We start from the raw sequence: 23,226 nt of genomic DNA, 5'->3' as shown, positions 1-23,226 counted from the left end.
CTTAGAGTTGAGGGTGTGTTAAAGAATAAAGGTGGTCATACAAACTGACTTCAAGTTTGTTTGAATTGTAGAAACTGTTTTTAATCCTTAATGTTTAATCTGCTGCATCTCCCATTTTCCCAGAAAAATATAAAGAAATCAGGAGTGGTTCATGGTTGTTACATAGTACAGACTTAACAAATCTTAGGTGAATCTTACAGCCCCCCCCAAACATGCCATTCTATTACATTGTGCTGTTGTTCATCATGTTTGAATGTGCCACCTCTCTTTAATCCGTTGAGATGTGCTTGTGGAAAAGTGGTGCGACGGATAAACAATGCCTTCACCGTTTTGACAGTTGCACAAAGGATGTGAGAAGTTTGACTAATCGGTTTGGCCTTTAGGACTGTGACGGAATGAAAGTCTACCCACAACAAGGGCCCACTTTGATAAAACCTGGGTTGGCGTGCTTTCTCAGACCTCTCTGGGTGAGTCTAAATCGGAAGGGACTGAAAGTGAGTCTTTGAATGCACTGAAAAGAAGAACACAAAATGCCATCTTTAACTTAAGATCCCATTTATTTGTAGTGCAAAAAGTAGAACAGAGAGGACTACAAATAATTTAACCCTGTGCCAAGTACATTATGCTATAATCTAGTAGACCATTTCATGATGCAACCTTTCACACCATGCATATGTGGACCAATAATTTTACGCCATAAAAACCAACTTAAAAAAATAAAATAAAAATCAGTAGAACAAAAAAGTAAAAAGTGTTTACACAACAGCAGGACTCTGGTCTTTGTAGATCATAGCACAAACTGTTAGAGGCAAGTACAAGTCACAGGACAGCAGCTCTGACATGGGACGCACAAAAACAACTTGATCAACGGTTGTAAAGAAAGGCAGACGTAGAGTCTGATAAATGTGCCTCAGGCTTTTTAATCTGCTGTCGATTTCCTGTCACAGGAAAAATTCCAGCGCATTGAAGAACACGTTTCCTTCCAGCTCAGCTCAGCCGTGAACAACACCTAGCAGCGGCAAACAGCACATCAGCTGACTCAGTTTTATATATTTTTTAGTGTTTTTATGATTAGAGACTCTCGCATAGTGTTATCCAGTTTTTGTGTTTAAAGTGGAGAGTGCAGTTGGGTCCGACCCACAATCAGACCCCCTGATGGGGGAGGTCTTATGGATAGGAATAAAAAAAATAAAAAAAATAATATTTAGAGGCAACAGCGAAAAGAAAAATACACAAAAGTCATATCACCAGACTTGAGCACGTACCTGCAGTGTGACAGAAACAGTGTTGGCGCTGCAAACATGTCAGTGTTCAGTCTCATCTATAAAGGGCTAGCATGGGAGACTTTTGCGAGGCACTGAACAAACCCACCCTTCTAGAGAGAAAGTGCTTTGGTGTACACTGTGAAAATATTTACAAAAGACATGTTTCAGATTTAAGGCTGAGAAGGGGAAAAAAAAAAAAAAAAAAAAAAAAAAAGCATTTAAAGAGAATACAGAAGAAATCAAGACTAAAGCTGTTACACACCCGCTTGATTTTTACATTTTTTCCCAAAGGTACTTCAAACTTAGACTAAAAATAAAAACGCTACAAGAAAAAAAAAAAAAAAAAAAAACACCTCAGCAAACACATAAAACCCAAAATGTAGTGAACGTGACGATCTGCTGTAGTGGAGGTATGAGGACAGCTTGTGCAGCTTTTGTTCTGTAGCACTTGGAGTAGTCAAACTTCTCTGTCATCTATCACATTTAAACTGGCACCTGACAAAACTTGTTCCAGTTCTGTTTCACTGTTTAACATAAAAAAATAAATAAAAAAGGATTTTAAATAGATGTTCAAGGAAAAAAAAAAGTCCAAGAAGCTACAGGGGAAATAAAAGTCACCTTAAAAGGTGAGGTCGCCTCTTCTTAAGGCCTATAACTCCTACTTTTTAATCAGAGCAGAGAGCTTCTGCTCTGGAGCCCAACGGAGAAAAGAAATCTTCTCATATCAGTAAGAGCCAGCAGGGGGCAGCAGCAGCGTGACAAAACTGAGGCACAGTGATCCCAGTGAAGGCATAAAAAAGGCAAAAGACACTCAGAGATCACATGGATCACCTTGTGTGCACTTTGCTTTTCATTTGAGGGTAACTGTCACGCCTCCGTGTCTCATCTCGGGTGGTGTCGTGTCAGGCCTCTCCTTGCGTTGGTGAGTTGTCTCTGCTGGGCGAGGAAGGACATGGCCTGGTTGGAGGAGCCCAACCGCTCACCAGACACTTTCTGATGCAGCACCATTCCCTGACAGGTAAAGAGGGCGGAGGAAAGAGAAAGATGAAGGAGTGAGGGATTGGGTGGTGTGGATGTAGTTCCTGTTTGAGCTTTTGTGTATTTACACGCTCGCTCACCATGTTGTACCAGGCACTGATGATGAGTTTCACCTCCTGGTCATGCCTGGCCCTGCTCTTCTCATAATCATGCTGTATAAAAGGAACACCATCATCATGCATTAGTGGGATTTACAGTGCTGATGGAAGCACACTTGTCTCTCAGAGTCAGAGGTTCATACCTCCAGATGCTGGATTCTTCTCTCCTTCTCCATCAGCTGGTTTTTCATGGCCTGACTATCAGGAGCCACTGGCTGCTGCTTAGGATCCAGGGTTTTGATCACCTGCACACAAAAGGATATTAATTTAAAGAGCTTAGAACATCATTTTTTCTGATATTTAAAAAGGTCGAAGTCTTTAAAAATGTGTGAAATAAAAAGTGCAGTACTCCTATAACCACTGACCGTTCTCGCCTTCTCCACGTAGCGTTTGTATCGCTGCTCCATCTGCTTCATGTCCTCGTCCTTCTTCCGCAGGATCTCCTGGAGTTCATCAATCTTCTTAGCCACTAGAAGGAAAAACAAATTTGTGTTTAGGAAAGGAACAAAGCTGAACTTCTTCTGAATACCATCTACATGACATTCCTTACTGTTGCTGTCTACTTTGGGCTCCAGGTCATCAATGACCTCTTTTTTCTTTTGCAGGTCTGACTGGGCCTCCTGGAGCTTCTCCCTGGAACAGTACACACATCGACACTTGTGTGAGTTCACTTTTGTTTGCAGCACAGAAGGCAGACAGGCATCAGTAAGCAGCAGAAAAATAATACTCACAGGTGCTCCTCAAGCTTTTTCTTCAATAAGGACGACTTCAAAGAAGAAGAAAAGAAAGAAAGAAACTTAAAATCCATTGTACTTAAAACGGCACATTTAAAAACAAACACACACACACACACACACACACACACACACACACACACACACACACACACACACTAAACTGTGAAAGTCAAGGTGTCAAAGTCAAATCATAGGCCAGTTGGAGAGAGGGCGGGCCGTACTTACGATGGCCTGATTTTGGCAGAGTTGATCGGTGGGGGCAGGCGGAGAGAGACAGACACAGAGGGGCAGGCGTTACCGGTGAATCACCACAGCAAACACGGGTTAAATTCCCACACAACATGTATCAAAGTAGGAGAACAAACAATGCGGTCCTCAAAGGCAGAGTGATTTCAGAACTAATCGTTTCAATATACTCAGTGTGCCATATAAATACCATGCCAGCTAAAACCCTTCAATGACTTGAGCATATACATAATAAATGACTTTGTTGGTTAGAATTTAATCTCGCATCTTATATTTCACTTCTTCAAGGTAAAACTGATGAGAAAAAAAAAGTCAGTTGCACACTGTGTATATGCTGCCAATATTCTGTCAGCTTGATTGTGTTGAGTTATGTAATAGCAGAAGTGGGCAGATGAGAAGCAAACCGGTCTTTCTACTCACGTCCTCGTTCTTGCTGTCCTGCTCCTGGAGTGCTTTCTGGAGCTCCTCGACCTGAGAACGCAGCTCTGAGATCTGCTGCTGGTTCAGCCTTGGAAAGAGGAAAATAAAGGAAACATGGGGTAAGAATGAGAGGAAAGGTTGGGAAGAGAAGGAGGAAAAAAACAAAAGGAGGGAGGTGTGTGGGGGAGGGGGCATGACTAGAGAAGGAAAAGGGTTTATAGAGAGGCAGATGGTAAAAGACGTGAAAGATGCAACACAAACTTATTAAGCTGCTGCTACTGTGGGTGGAAGATGTTTGCAAAGTATCAAGTGGGTCCTTGTACATCTGCTGCAGGCACCGACTGTGCCGCCTGGCCATTCACTGCTCTGCTCTACTGAGCATGCTCACTCCACTCCTCTCCTCCTGGTACTGTTGCTGAGGATGCTTCCCACACCCTGGGCCTGGTGTTGCAATGGACACACACACACACAAACGTACACACACACAGTCCACCCACATGTCCACATGCCCACAGGCATGTAAACACACACACACACACACACACACACACACACACACACACACACACTCTGAGTCGAGGGACAATCTGGCTTTTTGCTTGTCTGTCCTCCAGTCCAGCCCACACAGTTCAGTTGAACACACAGTCCAGAGGGTGAGTTGACATTTAGGCAGATATCACTCCTCCTATCAGCCAAACAACCAGCTTAATGTCCAGGAACGCACAGTATGGTGGCCTAGAAGCAGACTGGTTATTTAACACTGCTGAAAGAAGAGTGTGCGGACACACACACACCCCTACCTGTTCTGAGTTTCTAGCCCATTCTTGCTGCGTTGAGCCTCCTCCAGCTCAGCCTGAACTTCCACAAGTTTCTGTCGGTAGGTCTCCTCTTGGACGCACAGCATCTTGTTTTCACTTTGGAGACGAACAACTGTCTCCCTGTCAAAGCAGCAATGATAAGAGCGGGGCGACAGGAGGTGAAGGGAAAAAGAGGGGCGGGGATAAAATAAACGGGTTAGAGAATGGCGGCTGCAAATGGAAGCATGAACGAAACTTCTATCCACCAACGCCCAGGCCAAACGCGCCATGTGTCACCATTTGGCACGCAACGTCCACTTTCTAAAAATAAACTTTTGTGGTTGTGTTAGCAAGAATGTACACATGGCACGAGTGAGTGCGTGAGTGAAAGTTACACCGAGGCATGTTTGTGTAGACTTAAAATAAAACGGCCTTCTTATTATGGTTAAAAAACACCAAACAAAAGAAAACATTGAAATGTGCAAACAGACATACTTGATCTCAGTTGGCATGATCTCTGCAGCCAGGTTTTCAACCGTGTCACCGCTGTCACACAAGCCTCCTGCAGAGAGAAAGACAGTCAGACAAACAAATCATCGCAAAAGTCGAGTAATTCCTGTGTCCCCCCCCCCCCCCCCCCAAAAAAACAACAACAACAAACAACCAAACAAAATACCCCAACCCCAAATCAGTTTGATAAAGTGAAACAGCACAAACAAACCCCCCCTTAAAACAAAATAGTTGCACAGAAATCACACTGAAGATCCCAAATTCAATAGAACTGAACTACATTTAAAACGATTAACAGAATAAAATAAGGAGCTCAATAATGAAAAATATGATACGAGGCACTTTGAGGCGACTGTTGTGATAGAGAAATTAAACTGAATTATGGCTGTGGAGCTGAATCAGTCTTTAGAAGGTTCTTTGCTTCCTTTCTAGTAAGCGGTGCAGAGGATGACGACCTCTGAACCAGAACCACTGTTATCTGACTGCATTTGGATGGAGGACTCGCACACACTGTCAGCTGGACACTTGACCACGTTTACTAAAAAGGCCAATTTCAGCCTGAGAAATTTTTTCACTGTAAATGTTTACAATCCCCCCCCCCCAAAAAAGTTACACTCTTTAGTATTACCATTACACTCACTGGCCACTTTATTAGGTACACCAGTTTAATTGCTCAGTTACAAAAATATCTAATCAGCCAATCACATGACAGCAACAAAAAGCATCTATGTATGTAGATGTGGACTGAACATCTGAATGGGAAAGAAAAGTGATTTTAGTTTAATTAGGAGTGATCTGTGTAGTCTCTTCATGTGTCTCACTGACCATGTCCACCCCTTTATGACCACAGTGTGACCATCTTCTGATGGTTGCTTACAGCAGGATGACACACCATTCTTAACTCATTCACTGCCATTGACGGCTATAGACGTCAATGGCAGTGAATGAGTCAATGGGTTTAACTCATTCACTGCCAATGGCTGGCAGTGAATGAGTTAAACACAGAGTTTACTGTACTCAAGTAGTGTCCAGTCACCAGATCTAGAGCACCTTTAGGATTTGGTGGAACGGGAGATTATCATGGATGTGCAGCTGACAAATCTGCAGTAGCTGTGTGATGCTATCATGTCAAATCTCTGAGAAATGTTTCCAACACTTTCCTGAATCTGTGCCACAGAGATTTAAGGCTGTTCTAAAGGAAGAAGAGGGTCCAACTTCCAAGTTTCCTTATGTTTTATTTATTTTTTTCCTCCAACAGTGCGTGACATATTTCTCAGTAAAGCCCATTGTTTTAGGTGTTTTCTAGCCATACCTATGCTTTCAACTCACCTGCTCCACTGAGATACCTCTGCTGGACTTGTGCACACCTGAGCTCATCGTTTGTCTCCCGCAGTGTGTCTCTTTCTGCGATCAGACGCTGGAAAACAAAGGACACCAAAACACCTTAAGTGGCCTTAAGATCCATGTAGCGTCAGGTTTTCTATATCTGGACTTGGATGCGATGCAGTCCAGACAGAGACAGAGCAAATACAAGTATCCACGTCATATTAGCACATTTCCTAATTACACCCACAAGTAAGCGAGAAAATTAATCACTCCTTGACTGCAGAAGCTACTAGAATTGACACAGGATGTGGGAGTCCGCTGAAGAATAGTACAGTATCTACCAGGACACAATTCTCCATGTAGGGAAGTGCTTTCTGTAATGATCACAACAAACGCCAATCTAAACATCATTTGTCATCACTGAAATCAAAACTATTACTAGACCGAGAGGGAAATGAGAGGGCCTCAGTGTACAAAAACACTCTGTAGACCATGTGCACATTTCCCCCCATATAAAAACTGTTTATTTTTAATTTCTCAAAAATACTCTCCGACTCACTTCCTTCTCCTTCAGCAGTGCGTCGTACTTGTCGTGAAGGTTCTTGTACTCAAACTGCCACTTCTCAGCTTTCATGGCCTCTGCTGAGTGCTTGGTGTGAAGCTCATGAGCCTACAAGTCAGAGAGCATACAGTCAGCCAGAGTGCTCTATTTTAAATAAATAAATAAATAAATACATAAATGAAAAGGGTTTCCAAACACGTGTACGAGCCAGAATGTGTTTCGCATCTCTTGGATGTCCCAGCACAGGAACAGGCAAAAGCACAGCTTGCCTGTCTCTTGTAGGTGTCCAGCTGACTGCGGACAGCGTTGGCCCTGCGAAGCTCCTCCTCCAGCTCGCACGTGCGCTGCATGTACACAGTGTTGTGCTCTTCCAGGAGGCGCACTTGTCTGCGCAGGTCTCCCAGGTCCTCCAGCTTCCTCTTGTACGTCTCCACCATCGCCTCGAGCTGGTTCACCCGGTCAGACGAGTGCCTGAGGGGGAAGGAAAGCATAGCGTGGGAGGCATCGAGCAACAGCAGAGGAATATGAGTTATACTTAACACAATGCGTCCATGTAGATGTGTACTCTGACGCAAGCCGGTGTCAATGCATGAAAATTTGTATTATCAACACAGATGTCAGAGAGAGCAGAATGGACATCTGTGTGTGGGCAGCATGGGGGTTGCTTCTGTGAGTTCATCTATTATCAGTTTGAACTACTACTTAAAGGAAAAGGCTCGTCATTATCAACATTCTTGATATTAAGAATTTACCAACACTGTATTAGTATGTGTATTGATACTTTTGGACTCAGGATCAAAACTGTTTAAAGTTTTTGCCTCTTCTACAGAGATCAATCTTCAAATATGCCAAGAAACTTCAACTCATCCACTGTTTTTTGCAACTACTACTCAAACAGAAGGAAACACTGAATTTGTTGGACAGAAGCAAATATATTTAAAACAATCTTTGTATAATAAAAGAAGCATTGCACCCTGTAATTCACATACAATATTTACTAGCAGGACCTTCTGATTGTTGGCAGTTGTTTTATTCACAGTTCCTGAAGTAGTAGCTCAGCAGAAGTTGTTAGCAAATGTTTACAATTACCCGTTTTGACACAAGGAAAACCTTTATATGTAAAACACTTGTAAACTGTGAATGTAATGCATTCAAAAAAGCCTGCAAAGCATGAACACAAACACTTAGTGTCCATGTGACCAAACGCCCACAAAGCGCAACTTTCTGCAGTTTCTTTCACTACAAACTTGTGAGCTTGCAAAAAGGCCTACACCACTCCTTACATAATAACCACTGTTTAACTGGCTTGTTTACATTTTCATGATCAACTGAACTCGATCTGTTCGAGCTGCTCTCACCTGAGGATGTCCATCTCGTCTTTGAGGGCCTGGGCCTCCTGCGCCAGGCTGGTCAGGTCTTCGTTCCGTAGCTGCAGCTCAGCCACCTCGCGCTCCAGTATCTCTGCCCGCACACGCATGTCGTCTCTGCCGTTCTCCAGTCTGAGATATACAGTGGTTAATATGACTGGATATGCACTTTGAAAGACACTCAAAGGAACAGCTGACTCAACGGCATCTGATTTGCATGTCTTTATAAAGTTGACTCATATGTTATGAACGAGGGCTGAAATTTTATACTACCACTACTACTACTACTACTACTACTACATCTTTTTAAAGAGTTAATGACTGAGACACTCATTATAAACCCCGGGTTGTTTTCCTAAGTACTTAAGTACCACTTGTACCTGTAGTTTTCCTCCTGAAGCTGCTCCATCTGACTCTGCAGCAGCAGCAGCTTCTTGCCAGTGATGGCAGTGGTGGAGGCGTCCAGAGATTCGCATAGGCTGAGCTTCTCTTTCAGGGAGCGCGTCTCTGCCTGCAGGGACATCTTCTCCTCCAGAGCCACTGACAGCTGTCGGAGGGGGGTGGGAGAGAGAAACGGAGCACAAACATTGCAAAAAGAGGTGTAAAGATTGAGTGTGCAGTGGACTGCTGAGAGAGAAGAGACGGAAGGTGAGCTACAGCTTTAAAAAGGGGTGAAAAACAGGACAAGGAGACACAATAGAGGAAAGGTCGAGATTGAAGCATAACAAAAAGCAGCAAAAAAAACCAGCCTATATACAAAAAAGCCACAGTGCAAGGACACAACAGATTCATGAAGGAAAACAAGATAAACAGCGATAACTCACCACTTTCAGTGCAAAGAGGACCTTAAACACATGCTTTGCTGTAATATCACAAGCTCTTTTGTAAAATGTGTGTTAGTCAGCTGGTGTGCAATGATCTCAAGCAGATGGAACATTCTCAGTAGTGCAGTTGTTAGCTTTACCCCCAGGGTTCAAAGCAGATCCTCATGATATGAGCAGACGAGTATGCAGAGCTCATTGAGGACCGTAAGTAATACATGTGTAACATTAATAGTCGGCAGGAGAACAGATCTACATCGATGACGGTGGTTGGTTTGAGGAAAGGGCCGGCTGTGGTTTAGAGCTGCATTACTTTTAAATGTTTGTGTCAGACTGGACGGCGCTCATAGTTAAACAAGCTTGCATTCCAATATTAAGAGAGGGGAGCGCATACTTACCTGCAGGATATCTTTCCAGTCTGAATACAGCAAAACCCTACACTGAACTTTAAGGACAGATTGCATGCTTTAGCACCAAACCAGTAACAGTAAATAGCTTTCAAAACAACACAAATGACTAATCCCTAATGCGTGGGCCGAGTAAGTAAACAAACAGGTGGGCTGGGAGCAGTACAAATTATAGTTGGCTACTGCTCCATCCCAAGGCAACGTGTCAGTTTTATCTTGATGTTATGCAACTATCGACTGGGATCCTCTTTTTCAAAAAAAAGAAAAAAGTCTGAATTAGTCCGCTCACATTCAGTGGTGCAAAAACAAGTCAAGGGAACACAAACAAAGCCTTTGGCTGGCTAATCAATAAAAGGCCAGAGCACAAATAAATTGCAGGCACAGACACACGCAACATGCTTCTCTAAAAAAAAAATAAATAAAAAAATACAGCAAAACTAAACCTCTGAGAGTCTGTAAATCTGGTAGGCAGAGATGAAATGGCATTATTTTTTCAAATTTCAAGTCAACAGCTCAAAGATTGATAAAACAAACCCGAGACTCATCTTAAAGTTATAATCCTCAAGATTTCCATGCAATCAAACCATTTCTCCCCAGCAACAGCTATTCTGCTATCCACTCTTTATATTCTTACACACTGAGCTCAAAATCTTCTTTACAAGTGAGAACTGAGGGGTGTCCTATGAGGCAAGTCAAAAAAGCCCGGCTTTCTGTTAAAGCCTAAACCTAAAACCCCAGAAAGCGACGATCAACTTTCTTTGTTAAGTCAGACTTTCTCTTGTCTGACATGAAATGTTATACTACTTCTACTACTACAATTAAACACATTAATGTTAATATTACAAACTCGATATCATCACAAGCATGCAACGTAGTAAATATATCATCTTGAAGTAAATTCATATTTACTGAATTCATTCTATAGCTGCGTTCCGCTGTTTATTTCTAACGTGAGAGCTGCACACAACTCTGAAACTGTAAACCTTATACATTTAAACAGTAAAGGTTTGGACACCACTGTGTTAGGGTTTATAGATGCAATTTGTCAACCTGTAACATACCATTTTCTATCCCACTTAAAGCATGCTGGAATAAGTAAAAATGTGGCGCTTTCAACTAGGAACATAATGTGCTCTGGACCAGGTTGTATGTTTAACATAAGTTACCAGAGTATTGTAGCCAGGGAAAAGGGAGCCACTTTCCAGACATTGAAAACGCTGATTTTAACCTGAATAATCCAATAATCTTGCTTTATAGTACACCCCTCCGGCCAAGGTGGGAACCATCCAAACTTGGTACACCCATCAAATTTAACCAATAAATGTAGGCCATGTATAGGTGGACTGCAACATTAGTGTTGTATGGTTTTTGTCTCAGTGTTTTTATAGCGTACTTCTGTACTCAATCATGCTTATTGCTCCATCTCCTGTTAAACGAGTTCAAACTAAACAAAAGTGGAATTTATACTCAAGTACTCACAGGAAAAAGACGTGAAGGACCAAAATGATAGATTTAAAGCACTTTTAGCAGGGTTGCACAGAAACTTGCCAGCACTGCTGACATACTGCTGTAACTCTACTGTGTCTTGTGTGAAAAGCACTGGCCTTAATCAGATGATGCTTGTGCAACAAAACCATTTGTTGAACCAATGTGTGCTCAAAGAGTGTCTCTTCAGTTTCCACCGACTTGATTGCCAAATTGACCTGAAGTGAAATCTTAGGATTATATCTTTAAAGTCTCAGCAAATGTTTGCCAAGTATGATCAAAACCGTGTTTAGTAAACCAACCTGATGTTCAAGGTGTCGACAGCGCTGGCTCAGGTCCTCCTTCTCGTCTGCCTCCTCACTCAGAAAATAATACTTTCTGGACTGCGAATAAAAGACGTGCAGACAGAGGATATTTGACACTGATCAAAGCAGTGGGGAGTAAACACAAACACAGGATGTAGCAAATCTAAGTAAAAAACAAGTAGGGGAATGAATATGTTGTGGGTTTTTACCTGATAGTCAAAATCCCCGTAGGTCTCTGGGCTTCCCGGTTCAGATGACGGCTCCTTCGATAAGAGCTAAAACAAAACAGGAAAGTGAGTCAATGAATGCAACCACAGGGAAAATAAAATAACAGTCTTTTGCCAAAGGCAGATTTATCTGGTTCTCTGAATAACCTTGTTTGGTAAAAACCTTGGAAGATGATCCAGGTTTTTACAGTCCCTTTGGTGGTGATAACAGTAAACGCATCTTTGTAAATAGCATAGAGTAGGGGTCTGTGGGATGCTCTTTAGTCTTATGTTTATCCAGACTTCTTTGATTTTGAATTAACCGTGACTAAGAATTGGATTAATGCAAATCAGGGTAAACCAAGAGGAAAGAAAAAGAGGCTCACTCACTTCCTGAATGGCAGTCATCACAACATGCTGGACAGATTCCTCGAGTGTCATTATCTGCTGGATTTGCTCTGCGTTTAGAAGACAACAAAGGCCAGTGAAGTCTCAGCCAAATACAGATTAACACACACACACACACACACACACACACACACACACGCTCCCATGAAAGTCAAACCACTGCTGTAAAAATCGACTCAGCTTTACAGTCAATTTTCTGTGAAACTGACCTGACCATTTTTTGTCTCATGAGCTGTTATCAGTAACGGGAAAACAGCTTGTCAACAAATTGATCAGACCATAACTGAGAGAAAAACAACTGTTCCAACTTTTTCTGTTTCAAGCCACCAACATTTACCTCTCCAAAGAAGAAAGAGCACCGCATACACCTTATTTTTTTTTGAGAATGCCAACATGTCTCCATCATTATCACCAATTTAATAAATGTGTATTTCTGTACGCAAGATGCAAAATGTCCAACACTGCTTATTTCACAGGAAGGAAGTAAAAAGAGTGCACATCTGGATGGGTCGATCTTTCTGCCATTTGTGAAATGAGGAACAAAAAAAATATTCATTTTCAAAGGAAAGCTTTATAACTAATGAACCACCTTAAGCCAACAATCTAGTATACCAGGGGTTGGGAACTCCAGGCCTCGAGGGTCTAGCAGGTTTTAGATCTCACCCTGAGTCAAATGAGTAGTTCATTACCAGGCCTCTGGAGAACTTTAAGATACGATGAGGAGGTTATTTAGCCATTTAAACAAGCTGTTTTGGATCAAGGACAGATCTAGAATTTGCCCTTGAGGCCTGGAGTTCCCCCACCCCTGCAGTATATGCATGTATGATTAAATGAGTCTTCTTATGTTAGTACTCTATGCAGCAGTCTATGCCAAACACTTAATACACTCCATCCTGCAGTAGCTTGAATAGCCTTTAACATCAATAATTTGAAGCAATCAGTTCTGGTATGACTTTATCACTCTCTCATCACTGTGGATGAATTTTGTCCTACTCTTCTTTACAGTGTTGCTTCATTTCATTTCATTGAGCATTTCATTTATGCACAGCTCTTAAGGTCCTGCCACAGAATTTCAATCAGGTTGAACTCTGGACTTTGGATCATTGCAGCACCTTGATTTTTTTTGTTGTTGTTGCCTTTTCAGTCATTCTGTTGTAGTCCTGTTGCATGACCTAATTTCAGCTAAGCTTTAGCTGTCAAAAGCTTCACATTTGACTCTAGAATATTTTGGTATACAGAGGAGTTCATGGTCAGCTCAATGACTGAGTTAACCACGTCTTGTGGCTGTAAAACACGTCCAAACATTTACCCCTCCACCACCGTGCTATCAGCTGGTGTGAGGCGGTTGTTGCTATTCGCCACATGTGGTGTTGTGCATTATAGCCAAACATTTCCACTTTGGTCTCATCTGTCCAAAGGACATCGTTAAGGCTTTTTCAGATGCAGCTTTGGAAACCTGAGCTGTGTTGCCATGTTCCTTTTAGATGAAGGAGGCTCTCTGCTGCAACCCTTGCAAACAAGCCATACTCCTTTAGTCTTTTTCTAATTGCGCTGTCTTGAACATCAACATTTAACATGTTGACTGAGTTCTGTAGTGTCTGAGATGTAGATCTTCGGTTATTTGCCGTTTCTCTGAGTGCTGAACGGTCTGTCCTTGGGGTGAATTTGATAGGATGTTCACACTGGAAAGACTGTGGTATTGTGTTAACACACATCCAAATGCTGCAGACCAGAAAACTTTCAGGAGGTGCTCACACTTGCACACTCTGTGCCAATTACTGGCATAGTTGTGCAGCAATTAATTTCCACATTTGAAAAATTTGTTTCCCCCTCCCTTCTTCTAGATCTCATAGCAGTTTAGTCACTGCCTTTCCCAGCTATTGAAAAGCAAACCCACAAGTGTGAGACATCTTCTTTACTTCTACAACTCAGCAGAATAAAATGTATTTACTATAATAACAAGAATGCTGATTCTAGCACCTTTTAATCTTGTGCTTCAACACAGTTGCCATATATAGCAGTTAACCAGCAGCCACGTCTCCTAATGTTGCTCCTAATCCCCTAATGAATGTTTATGTTGGCAAGAGGTCAGTCCATTTTTTTTTTTTAAACATTTGCAAAAATTTATGAAAAAAAAATCCAGAAAGTGTCTATTCAAGGATGGAGGAGGAAAACAAGGCCATCTGGCCACCATGATAGTATGTCATGTCATATTATGCTTTGCAAGCAGTTGGGTATAAAGTGAGTGGCCAGCTGCTAAATACAGCTGTTGTCTAAATAAAGTTGCCGTCCGTGTGAGCATTTCTAAATGACTTGAGATCACTGAATTGCGTTTTTGTGTTTTCATGCTGACAAATATCTTCTCAGCAGTGATTATGAGGCATTTATTCCTAAATGAAAGCAGAAGAAATGTACTTGTGTACAGGCCTACCTTGTTTCTTCTCGCAGCTGACTGCACAACCCAACACGAGCTGTACCAGCTTTCCCAGTTCTGTGACATCTCCCATCTCTCCTATCAGGTTCACGTCTGGCATATGCTCATCAGACACCTGGTGACCGAGCACCTGTTCACGAAACAGAAAAGTGAGCTGGTAGGCTCGAGTCAAGCAGCACATGAAAAATGAAGGCCAAATCAGCAAAAGTTTCTTACATCGTGATAATATTCCATCATGCTTTTCAGAATCTTTTTCAAATTGCTGACCTGAAAGAATGAAACGGGGTTACAATCGTAACACTTTCATTAATCAAGCAGAAGAATTTAAAAAAAGATCTTTGATTTTAGTCATTCTAGATAACTACAGGGTGTTCTGTCATATCATGCTGTTTCACAAATTACCTTGAGGCGCCAGTTGGCCCCGCTCTCCTCCTTGATCCTGCCTAGCCATGTCTCATTAAACCAAGAAGGGTCTCTGTTAATGAGAGCACAAGAGAATTGTAACGACGACATCTCTGGATACTGAGATTGATAACAAGACCACAGGGCAGTGAGACCCTGTGTTTCTGTCCCTTCAGGCACAATGACAGAGTAAAACTATTCATTAAAAGCTACACAGCATGGGAAGCAGCTACAGCTAAAATAGGTTGATTAAAAATCTGTTTTCCAAATGTGTATTTTCCAATAATTGGTTGATGTGATTGATGTGATTAAGCCTGCACACATCACTTTATTTATGCATTTAACACCATAATTCCCTCCACACTCACCACCAAGCTGGAGCATCTGGGACTCAGCTCATCTATGTGTCAGTGGATCTCCAACTTCCTAACTGGCAGACCACAGGCAGTAAGGATGGGCGGACATGTCTCAGCCTCCACCACTCTCAGCACTGGAGCCCCCCAGGGGTGTGTTCTGAGCCCCCTGCTGTACTCTTTGTACACATATGACTGTGTGGCCACTACCAGCTCCACCACCATCATCAAGTTTGCTGACGACACCGTCGTGGTGGGCCTGATCTCTGATAACAACGAGACGGCCTACCTGAAGGAGATTAGGAATCTGGAGAACTGGTGCCAGAGGAACAACCTCCTTCTAAACGTCAGTAAGACAAAGGAGCTGATAGTGGACTTCAGCACTAAGCAGGAGAGGAACTACCAGACCCCCGTCATCAACGAGTGCCCAGTGGAGAGAGTGGACAGCTTCAAATACCTCGGAGTTCACATCACGCAGGACCTGTCATGGTCCTGTCACATCAACACCGTGGTGAAAAAGGCCCGACAGCGTCTCTACCACCTCAGACGCTTGAGAGACTTCCAACTGCCCTCCAAGGTGCTCAGGAACTTTTACTCGTGCACCATAGAGAGCATCCTGGCGGGAAACATCTTAACCTGGTTCGGGAACAGCACCATGCAGGACAGACGAGCTCTACAGAGGGTTGTGCGGTCAGCTGAGCGCACCATCCGCTCCGAGCTCCCTGACCTGCACTCAATCTACAGCAGGCGGTGCTGGACCAAGGCCAGGAAGATCGTGAAGGACCTCAGCCATCCCAACAACAGACTGTTCTCTCTGCTGAGGTCAGGAAAGCGATTCCGCTCCCTGAAGACCAACACAGAGAGACTGAGGAGGAGCTTCTTCCCGCAGGCGATACGGTCTCTCAATCACACCACCACACAGTACTGACCCACACATACAGTTCTTACACACACACTGGACTTTCTGGACTTTGGTTTTGCACAACACTGGTCACTATATTCTTTATTTCCGGTTAATACTTGTACAGCTGCTGTTATTGTGTATATATTTATTTATATTTAGATTTCTTCATACATTCTTATATAGTTCTATATTGTGTATTGTGTATTTTGTTGTACAGTTATTTTATTTTCAACTTTAATTTATATATTTTATCTTATTCTTCCCAGTTAAATTTACCCTTCATTCTAATTTGTGTTGTACAGTTATTTCATTTTTAACCTTAATTTATATTTTATTCCTTCCTAGTTAAATTTACCCTTTTTAATTTTTCATATTTATTTCCTATCTTATTCATAGCCTTTTCCTTTTTTGTTTTCTTTAGGTCACGAGCAGTTGTCCAAGCATTTCACTACATATCGTACTGTGTATGACTGTGTACGTGACAAATAAAATTTGAATTTGAATTTGATTATTTAAAAAAAAAACAAAATCACACCGATGCCTGAGGTATTCAGAGCCATGTCTGGGTAACATTTACTGTTTAACTGGCTACATTTTGCATAGATAATGGACTTAATGGCAATCCAAAATTATACAGATAAGCAAATTTCAGTGAGTAAGTTCTGAATGAATCTCCAGAAGACAATCGTGCAGTTAGTGGAAACAACACTGGTGACATACTGCTTGTGCTTACATTCTGTGCAGTACATGTGCAATGGCCACTCCGCTTGTCAGGTCGTGCTTGCTGTTGCACGATGGCACCTGAAATGTCTGTAACTGAGAGTGAAGACATTAAAGAGCTGGTCATTAAAGAAAGAAACCTTTCAATGTTTTGACATTTAATGTACAGCAACATTACATTAAACTAAACCAGGGTGAAAACATTACTATATTAAATAAATGAATCTAATATCCCCATTCTAAACAGCACTGTGCAAAAATCTTGAATCATTAGGAAAATGGGTGCAGTGATTTATTGAAACGTCGACAAACATAAATGTAAATTGGGGAAAACGTGATTTATACAATTCTAACAAACTTGAAAATACATATTTGGTATTTGCCATTTGTGGAATCATCTTGAACAGAACAATGCTTTAATGTTTGGTGACTGGACTCTAGGGAAGCCAATCCATGACTGATGGTGTTGTCTTGTGTGTTTTTCTATTTGGGTATGCTTTCATTGCATTGCCAGGGTGTTTGAGATCACTGTCATACTGATAAATAGAATGATTACCAATTAGATGGTTCCCAGATGGTATTACACTTTTCTGCATTCATAGTTCCATCAATTTTGAAAAGATCCCAAAAATATTGACTGAAAGCCAACACCATACCATACAGAGCCTTCCTTGTGTTTTACAGATGGCTGTAGAGTCTCACTGTTGTACTCTCTCCTGATCTCCTCTGTAGAGCAGCCTAAATCTGAACAAAATTTTGTTCAGATTTAGGCTGAATTTTTACAGTATTTAAAAAAAAAAAAAAAAAAAAAAGCAGTAAAAAGAATGAATTTTTACTGCTTTCTAACTCACTCCACCAGATCTGTTACCACCCATTTTAAATTCAGTTCCACTTTGGCATAGCTCAGCCTTCTGTCCTTGCCTTCTTCCCTTAAGAATGGCTTCTTGACCTCCACATTTCCACTGAGACTATTTCTGATCAGTAATCAGTAGATGGGTCAACTTGATGCATCTAATTTTTTCTATTGTTTAAGGCCACGATTTTATATTCTGCTCCTCTGCTGTATATAGTCTTCTTTGATCCTTGATACATCTTTTGTCCGCGACCTGTTCAGTTTCCTTACATTTTTAAGGACACACTGCACACCATGCTGAGATGTGAAGTTTTCAGCCAACAGCTCTTAGTGAATCACCTTCTTTATATAAATACCATTTTATGCCTGTCAACCTGTGTTATCACTGGGAATAGGAACAAGTTATATTGCTGCTAGTAAAGCCTAAAGATACAATTTAAAACTGGTTCTCTATTTTGTCTGTGTAGACAACACTAGCTCATCCGTTGAGTTGGGTGTCTTTTTATGCTTGAATAATTCATAGGTCAGTGTTGAGTGGCTTAAAAACACAAAAACATTTCTTTGAGAATGGTCAGATACGAGGACTGGACTGGACAATGAGTAAAAAAGTAGCCGATGTTAAAAGAAACTTTGAAAGACCTTCAGAAAGTCTAAAGAACAATTGCTCAAGATCATTTTTAAAAACTTTCCAATTTAAAGAAAGAAGGGGGATTTATGTATTTGGGGATTTTGTGTAAAGCTGCTCAAGCTTTCTAAACATAACTTAAATTAAAAAAAAAAAAAATACTAAGCAGCAATGGGGGATTACAGCCCTGCTTAGTATGCTATTATTAGTTGGTGTCTTAGTTCAGTCCAAGTCTTCACACCTCTTTGTAGAAAGGAGCCAAACAGGTGGATTTGCTCTGAGCTTTGAAAATAACGTGGCTGTGTTGGATAGCCTAACATTACTCCTTAGGCCTCTCAGCTTACACTAAGCTATTTGGGTTTGTTTTTCTGGCAGTTAATTTGCTGACAATGCAGTCAGTTTGCTAACATGGATAAGAGATAAAGCAGACCACCAGGAGCAAACCTCCAATGTGTTCACAAAGCCAATTAGCTCGGCTGGCTAGTGACAGTTAGCTTACAACTTAAAACACCAAGCGTTTAATTGACCAAGTCAGTAAAGATGCCCCTTATCGATTACGTGAGCCCACAACTTCCAAAAGTAAAGCCGTAATTCTCCACATTTGCTAACACCTGCTGACACCTCTTAGCCGGCGGTTAGCCTTGCTCGAAATGTTGCTACTGTCAAACTTACCCAGGTTAACAGTGAATCACACAGCTTCGCCTTATCCAGACTCATTGTGCTGTCCTCTGTGAAACCCGCAGGAGCTTACAGAGAACTGGGGGGATTTTGTTCTCGAGGCTTGTTTTGGCCCGAAGTTTCTTACTCAGTGCTGACACTTTCCACGTCAGACACTGTCCAGCCGTGGCCTCCTCCTGCTGCTCCTGACAACCTTCGCGTTTCGGCTCCTGTGGGCCTCGCGAGCTTCCGTATTAGAGCGTTTCCAAGACGATGGATTATATTTTGGGTCAGCTTGTCTAGTCGCAGTCAAAAATAGTAATTATCGCGATAATACGCTGTTTTTCTTTTAATCTGCTATAATGATGTTGCTTAAATGCTGACCATCTCCGAGTGTAATTTATTTACCCTTTATTCAGCCGGGGGATGCTAGTGAGCTGACGAATTAGCTTTTAAAGTAGGGTTCAGGTCAAGGTAGCTAGATAGACATGATACAGAAAATATATTAGAATTTTTTTTAAGTAACTAGTGTACTAGTGATGTTAAGACTCATAATTTCCAACTGTGTCAAAAAATATTTCAGTACCCTCAAACTTACTTAATTTGCAAGAATATACTTATTATGCTCTCCATTTAAATTTTACTTCATTGATTTTTTACACTGTTTTCTGTTTTCTATATAACCACACTCCTATTTTTCTAAATGAGCGCTTTCCCCCTTCTTTCTGATATTAGTGTGTATCTTAACATTTTAAAAATAGAAAGAGATCACCCCTTTACTACTTGGACTGAGATTCACAAGCATTTAAAGGCAAGAATGCATTTTGCATTTTGAGATTTATGCATATTATTTGTATTATTTCATTTACAAGCACCAAAATGTGTTTGTCCTTCTGGAGCTTTTAATTTAAGAAATTCCATCAACCAATTGTTTTCAATTGCTTGCACATGGAAAACTGTGTTGGATCCTATCAAACTGCTATAGAAGGGATCTCAAATTTGCAAATTTAGGGCCATAGATGGCCACAATGTCTTCAGAGCCTTTCCATGACGGCTCTTTATCCTTTGCTTGGCACTCACATGCTAGCACGACTGTAATTTCAGGCACCACTATTTAACTATATAAATAAATTAGTTGTCCCATATAATCAACATAACCATGTTCTTTTGTCTAATACATAAACCCCAGAGTCTCAGTGCTTTACTCTCAACTAGTTTAACTTGTGATCCAACCAGTGCATCCCAGTTATGGCTACTGCTGTTGGCAAGGAGCTTCTAAAAGCCAAGGCAAAGAGTATGTTGAGAAGTGCGGATGGGTGGCAGTACTCCATCCAAGGACTGAGACTGATGCAAAAGCACTACATCTCCTACTACTTCTATTGTTGTTAACACATTGGTCTTACATATGAAAGATCCCAATTCAAGAAAAGCTAATATACTCCTAGTGCTGGGCCTGAGCCCAGATAAACGGGAGGGGGAGGGGGCATCCTATGTGCCAAATCAAACATGTGGGTCCATCCACATTGGCAACCACATAAATGTACTACTACTATTATTGTACAAAGAAGCTCCTGGTTAATTTCAGATGTCTAAAGTCAACTTTTACAGGGTCAGACAAGGCCAAGTGTTGTTGACTTTGTCTTAGGATGTAATGCTGAAACTGTAGTACTTGTATCCACTTGTAAACAAGTTTACCTGTAATGGGAAGTTATCTGGTGCACTAATTAGCAATATGTTGGCATATTTTACTAGCAACAGCTTATTTATTCATTGTTAGCTGCTGCATTTCATTAAAAAAATTCCAGCAGTGGCTGTCCAGCGTCTCTGCTGAAAGCCCCGCTGATTTTTTTTTTTTTGTACTATTCAGATTACCTCAAAGCACCACTGGATGGCTCTAGTTGACAAATAGCCATAGAGAACAGCTTGTTGCCCAACTGGCAACGCCACAGCCTACAATCCACGCTGCATGACTGCTCTAATACAAAATGTATCCAATAAGACATGCTTTCTAAGTAATGAACACACATATTTTAAAATAGCAGGATAATGGTAGCTCAATTCTTTATATATAGCCTGTTGACTTTTGATCCAGCCTTTGGGAGCGTGTACAGGTATTCCTCTGTTTTTGTTTTGCTAAAGAGTGGGAATGTCATGGTTGTTTCTAGTCGTTCATAAGCAGGTGAAGTCTCCTTCTGGTATCATTACCATGCTGTCACTCACGTACACCCTCTCCTTGGTACTCTGAAATTCACCCAGTCCCTTTCCGTCTCCTTCCTGCATTCTTAGTCATCGTCACAAATCAAACTTAAGTGACCAATCACAGTGAAACTCTGCCACTGCTTCCTGTTTGCTTTGGCAAACCTAGTGAGTTACTGTGTAATAAGTCCACCGTGCTACTTGAACACCTGCGACGAGATGAAATGTCTGTCAAACATCCGGTCCTTCCCATCCAAAACCAGTCTGGTCACAACACCGCCTTACATCTGGCTTTACCATATTTGCTTGACCAGAGTTCCTGTTTTTAAAGATGGGTTTCTGCCCATAGGAATGCACATGTTTACTCATTCCCTTCCCCTGGCTTCTCTTAAAATAACTTAAATCTCAATCATATTAACTCCTGTTATCTCAGTTTTTCATGGTTTTGTTTTGTTTATGTATTTTGTAAAGCATCATGTCACTGGTTTACATCACTGTTTACCTTATTCCCCGGCCGCCCACAGTGATCTGTATCTCCAGTCCCACACACCCTTCAGTTGAGTCCTATAAGAGCACTTGTGTTTTTACTTCAAAGGAAGATGAAGATAGGACAAAAAAGACAGGACCGGGGGTCTCAAGTTGAGCAACCCTGGGCTGGATTAAGACACCTGGGAGGAAGTGCAGTCCATGACTTGAGGGGGGTTCAGTGGAGAAGTTAGTCACCCACCGAAGGCTCGTTCAGGGCTGACTAACGCTTAAGTGGCAGGAGGTGTGGTAGGGGCTCTGGCAAAGCAAGGCTCAAACAGAGGCTGACTATTTTTGGCCAGCTGCTCTTCCTCCATGCTAATTCCTCTTTTCACCCGTTCTCTCTTTCCTTATTCCCCAGATGTGTTTCCTTCCTGAAAGTCAAAAGGCTTTACTTCTCTTCTTTTCCAACCCTCCATTGACGCACTTGCTTCCCTCTGGGGGGAACTGGGAGGGTGGAGGTGGGAGGACCAGCAGCTAAGATTGAGTAATTATTTCTTTTTTTGAAGTTTGTGGTTTTGTTGTTTGGAAAAAAAAATGAGGATAGTTCCTCTTTTAAAAAAAAGAAAAAGAAAAAAAGTCTTAAAGTGCAATGATTAAACAATTTACGACGTTGCTAAGACAGTTATCTCAATTTCTTATGAATTGCAGATCGAAACAACAGTTGTTTCATATTTCCGCTGTCAGTTATTGCTTATTGTTTGATGGTTTGATCTTTTGCCTGTTTCGTTCAGAATGATGTATACGTGTGTGTGTGTGTGTGTGTGTGTGTGTGTGTGTGTGTGTGTGTGTGTGTGTGTGGGGAGAGTTTGCACGAGAAGGTTATTTTCCAAATTCAACTGACAACATGTCCAACTTAATTTAGCACTGCAAATCAAGCGCCAGTGCTCAAAACACAGAGTGGACAATGTGTGTGGAAAAGTTTATCTTGATATTAAATCGTTAAAATGCAAATGTGAGAAAAAAATATATTAATATTCAGGTTAACAAAATACGCATTTCTAGAGCCCCTAAACCTACTCTGTACAGCAGTTCTTTACAATAGCACATTTATCACCAAATCAGCAGCAGAACATAATTACATTGTGTATAGGAAATTTATTGTTGCATAGCAGCAGAAACAGATGCATGTCTGAGACATTTGTGGGTGTGACCCCCAACAAATCAACACCAGGACCCTGCTAGTAGTAAACAACCCGCTGAGGAGTCTAATCAGCCAATCGACAATCAACAATTAAAAAAACAGGAACAAAAATATACATCATAATGAAATATATGGCACATCTCTGTCATAACAAAAAATATGGTCAAATAGTTTATCACCTGCAAATAATAAGTTGTTACAGTTAAGTCTTAGAACAGAAATCGCTATAGTAGTAAAAATATATTTTTGTCATGTGAAGAAATACTGTTTTGTCTCATAATACAACTATTCCTCAGAGATTTTGGTCCATATTAACACGTGGCATAACATAGCCGGTGCTGAGTTTTGGCTGCATATCCATGATGTGAATCTCCTGTTTCATCAAATCTCAAAGTCGCTCTACTGGATCGAGTTT

The 23,226-nt window shown here is 41.4% G+C and overlaps 1 protein-coding gene across 2 annotated transcripts; it reads right to left on the bottom strand.

Moving 5' to 3' along the window:
• Positions 1-1,452: 1,452 nt before the first annotated feature.
• On the bottom strand, positions 1,453-19,161 carry hook2 (hook microtubule-tethering protein 2). Of its 2 annotated transcripts, XM_080905026.1 has the most exons (22): positions 18,962-19,161; positions 16,825-16,907; positions 14,835-14,907; positions 14,649-14,699; positions 14,430-14,562; positions 11,981-12,048; positions 11,594-11,659; positions 11,382-11,462; positions 8,747-8,913; positions 8,358-8,498; positions 7,269-7,470; positions 6,997-7,107; positions 6,441-6,528; positions 5,097-5,163; positions 4,605-4,742; positions 3,805-3,892; positions 3,133-3,167; positions 2,952-3,034; positions 2,767-2,870; positions 2,545-2,646; positions 2,384-2,455; positions 1,453-2,276 (listed from the first exon to the last, which is right to left on the bottom strand). In XM_080905026.1, exons 1-22 carry the CDS (start codon positions 19,004-19,006, stop codon positions 2,148-2,150), a joined length of 2,127 nt encoding a protein of 708 aa, XP_080761152.1. In that variant the 5' UTR covers positions 19,007-19,161; the 3' UTR covers positions 1,453-2,147. The 2 variants fall into 2 exon arrangements, with proteins under 2 accessions (XP_080761152.1, XP_080761153.1); XM_080905027.1 differs by lacking the exon at positions 16,825-16,907 and having other exon boundaries at positions 18,962-19,114.
• Positions 19,162-23,226: the final 4,065 nt, after the last annotated feature.

This window comes from Rhamphochromis sp. 'chilingali' (genome assembly GCF_963969265.1).
Source record: "Rhamphochromis sp. 'chilingali' genome assembly, chromosome: 15".
NCBI lineage: Eukaryota > Metazoa > Chordata > Actinopteri > Cichliformes > Cichlidae > Rhamphochromis > Rhamphochromis sp. 'chilingali'.
The sequence above is the reverse complement of the archived record's forward strand: the minus strand, read 5'-3'. Positions and strand labels throughout refer to the sequence as shown.

Coding starts and splice junctions, on each gene's coding strand:
- hook2 (XM_080905026.1), bottom strand. CDS start 19,006: ATGAGTCTGGATAAGGCGAAGCTGTGTGATTCACTGTTAACCTGG. Junction 2,871..2,951: donor GCCCAAAGTAGACAGCAACA/GTAAGGAATGTC, acceptor TTTTCCTTCTAG/TGGCTAAGAAGATTGATGAA. Junction 2,647..2,766: donor ACGTGGAGAAGGCGAGAACG/GTCAGTGGTTAT, acceptor TTTTGTGTGCAG/GTGATCAAAACCCTGGATCC.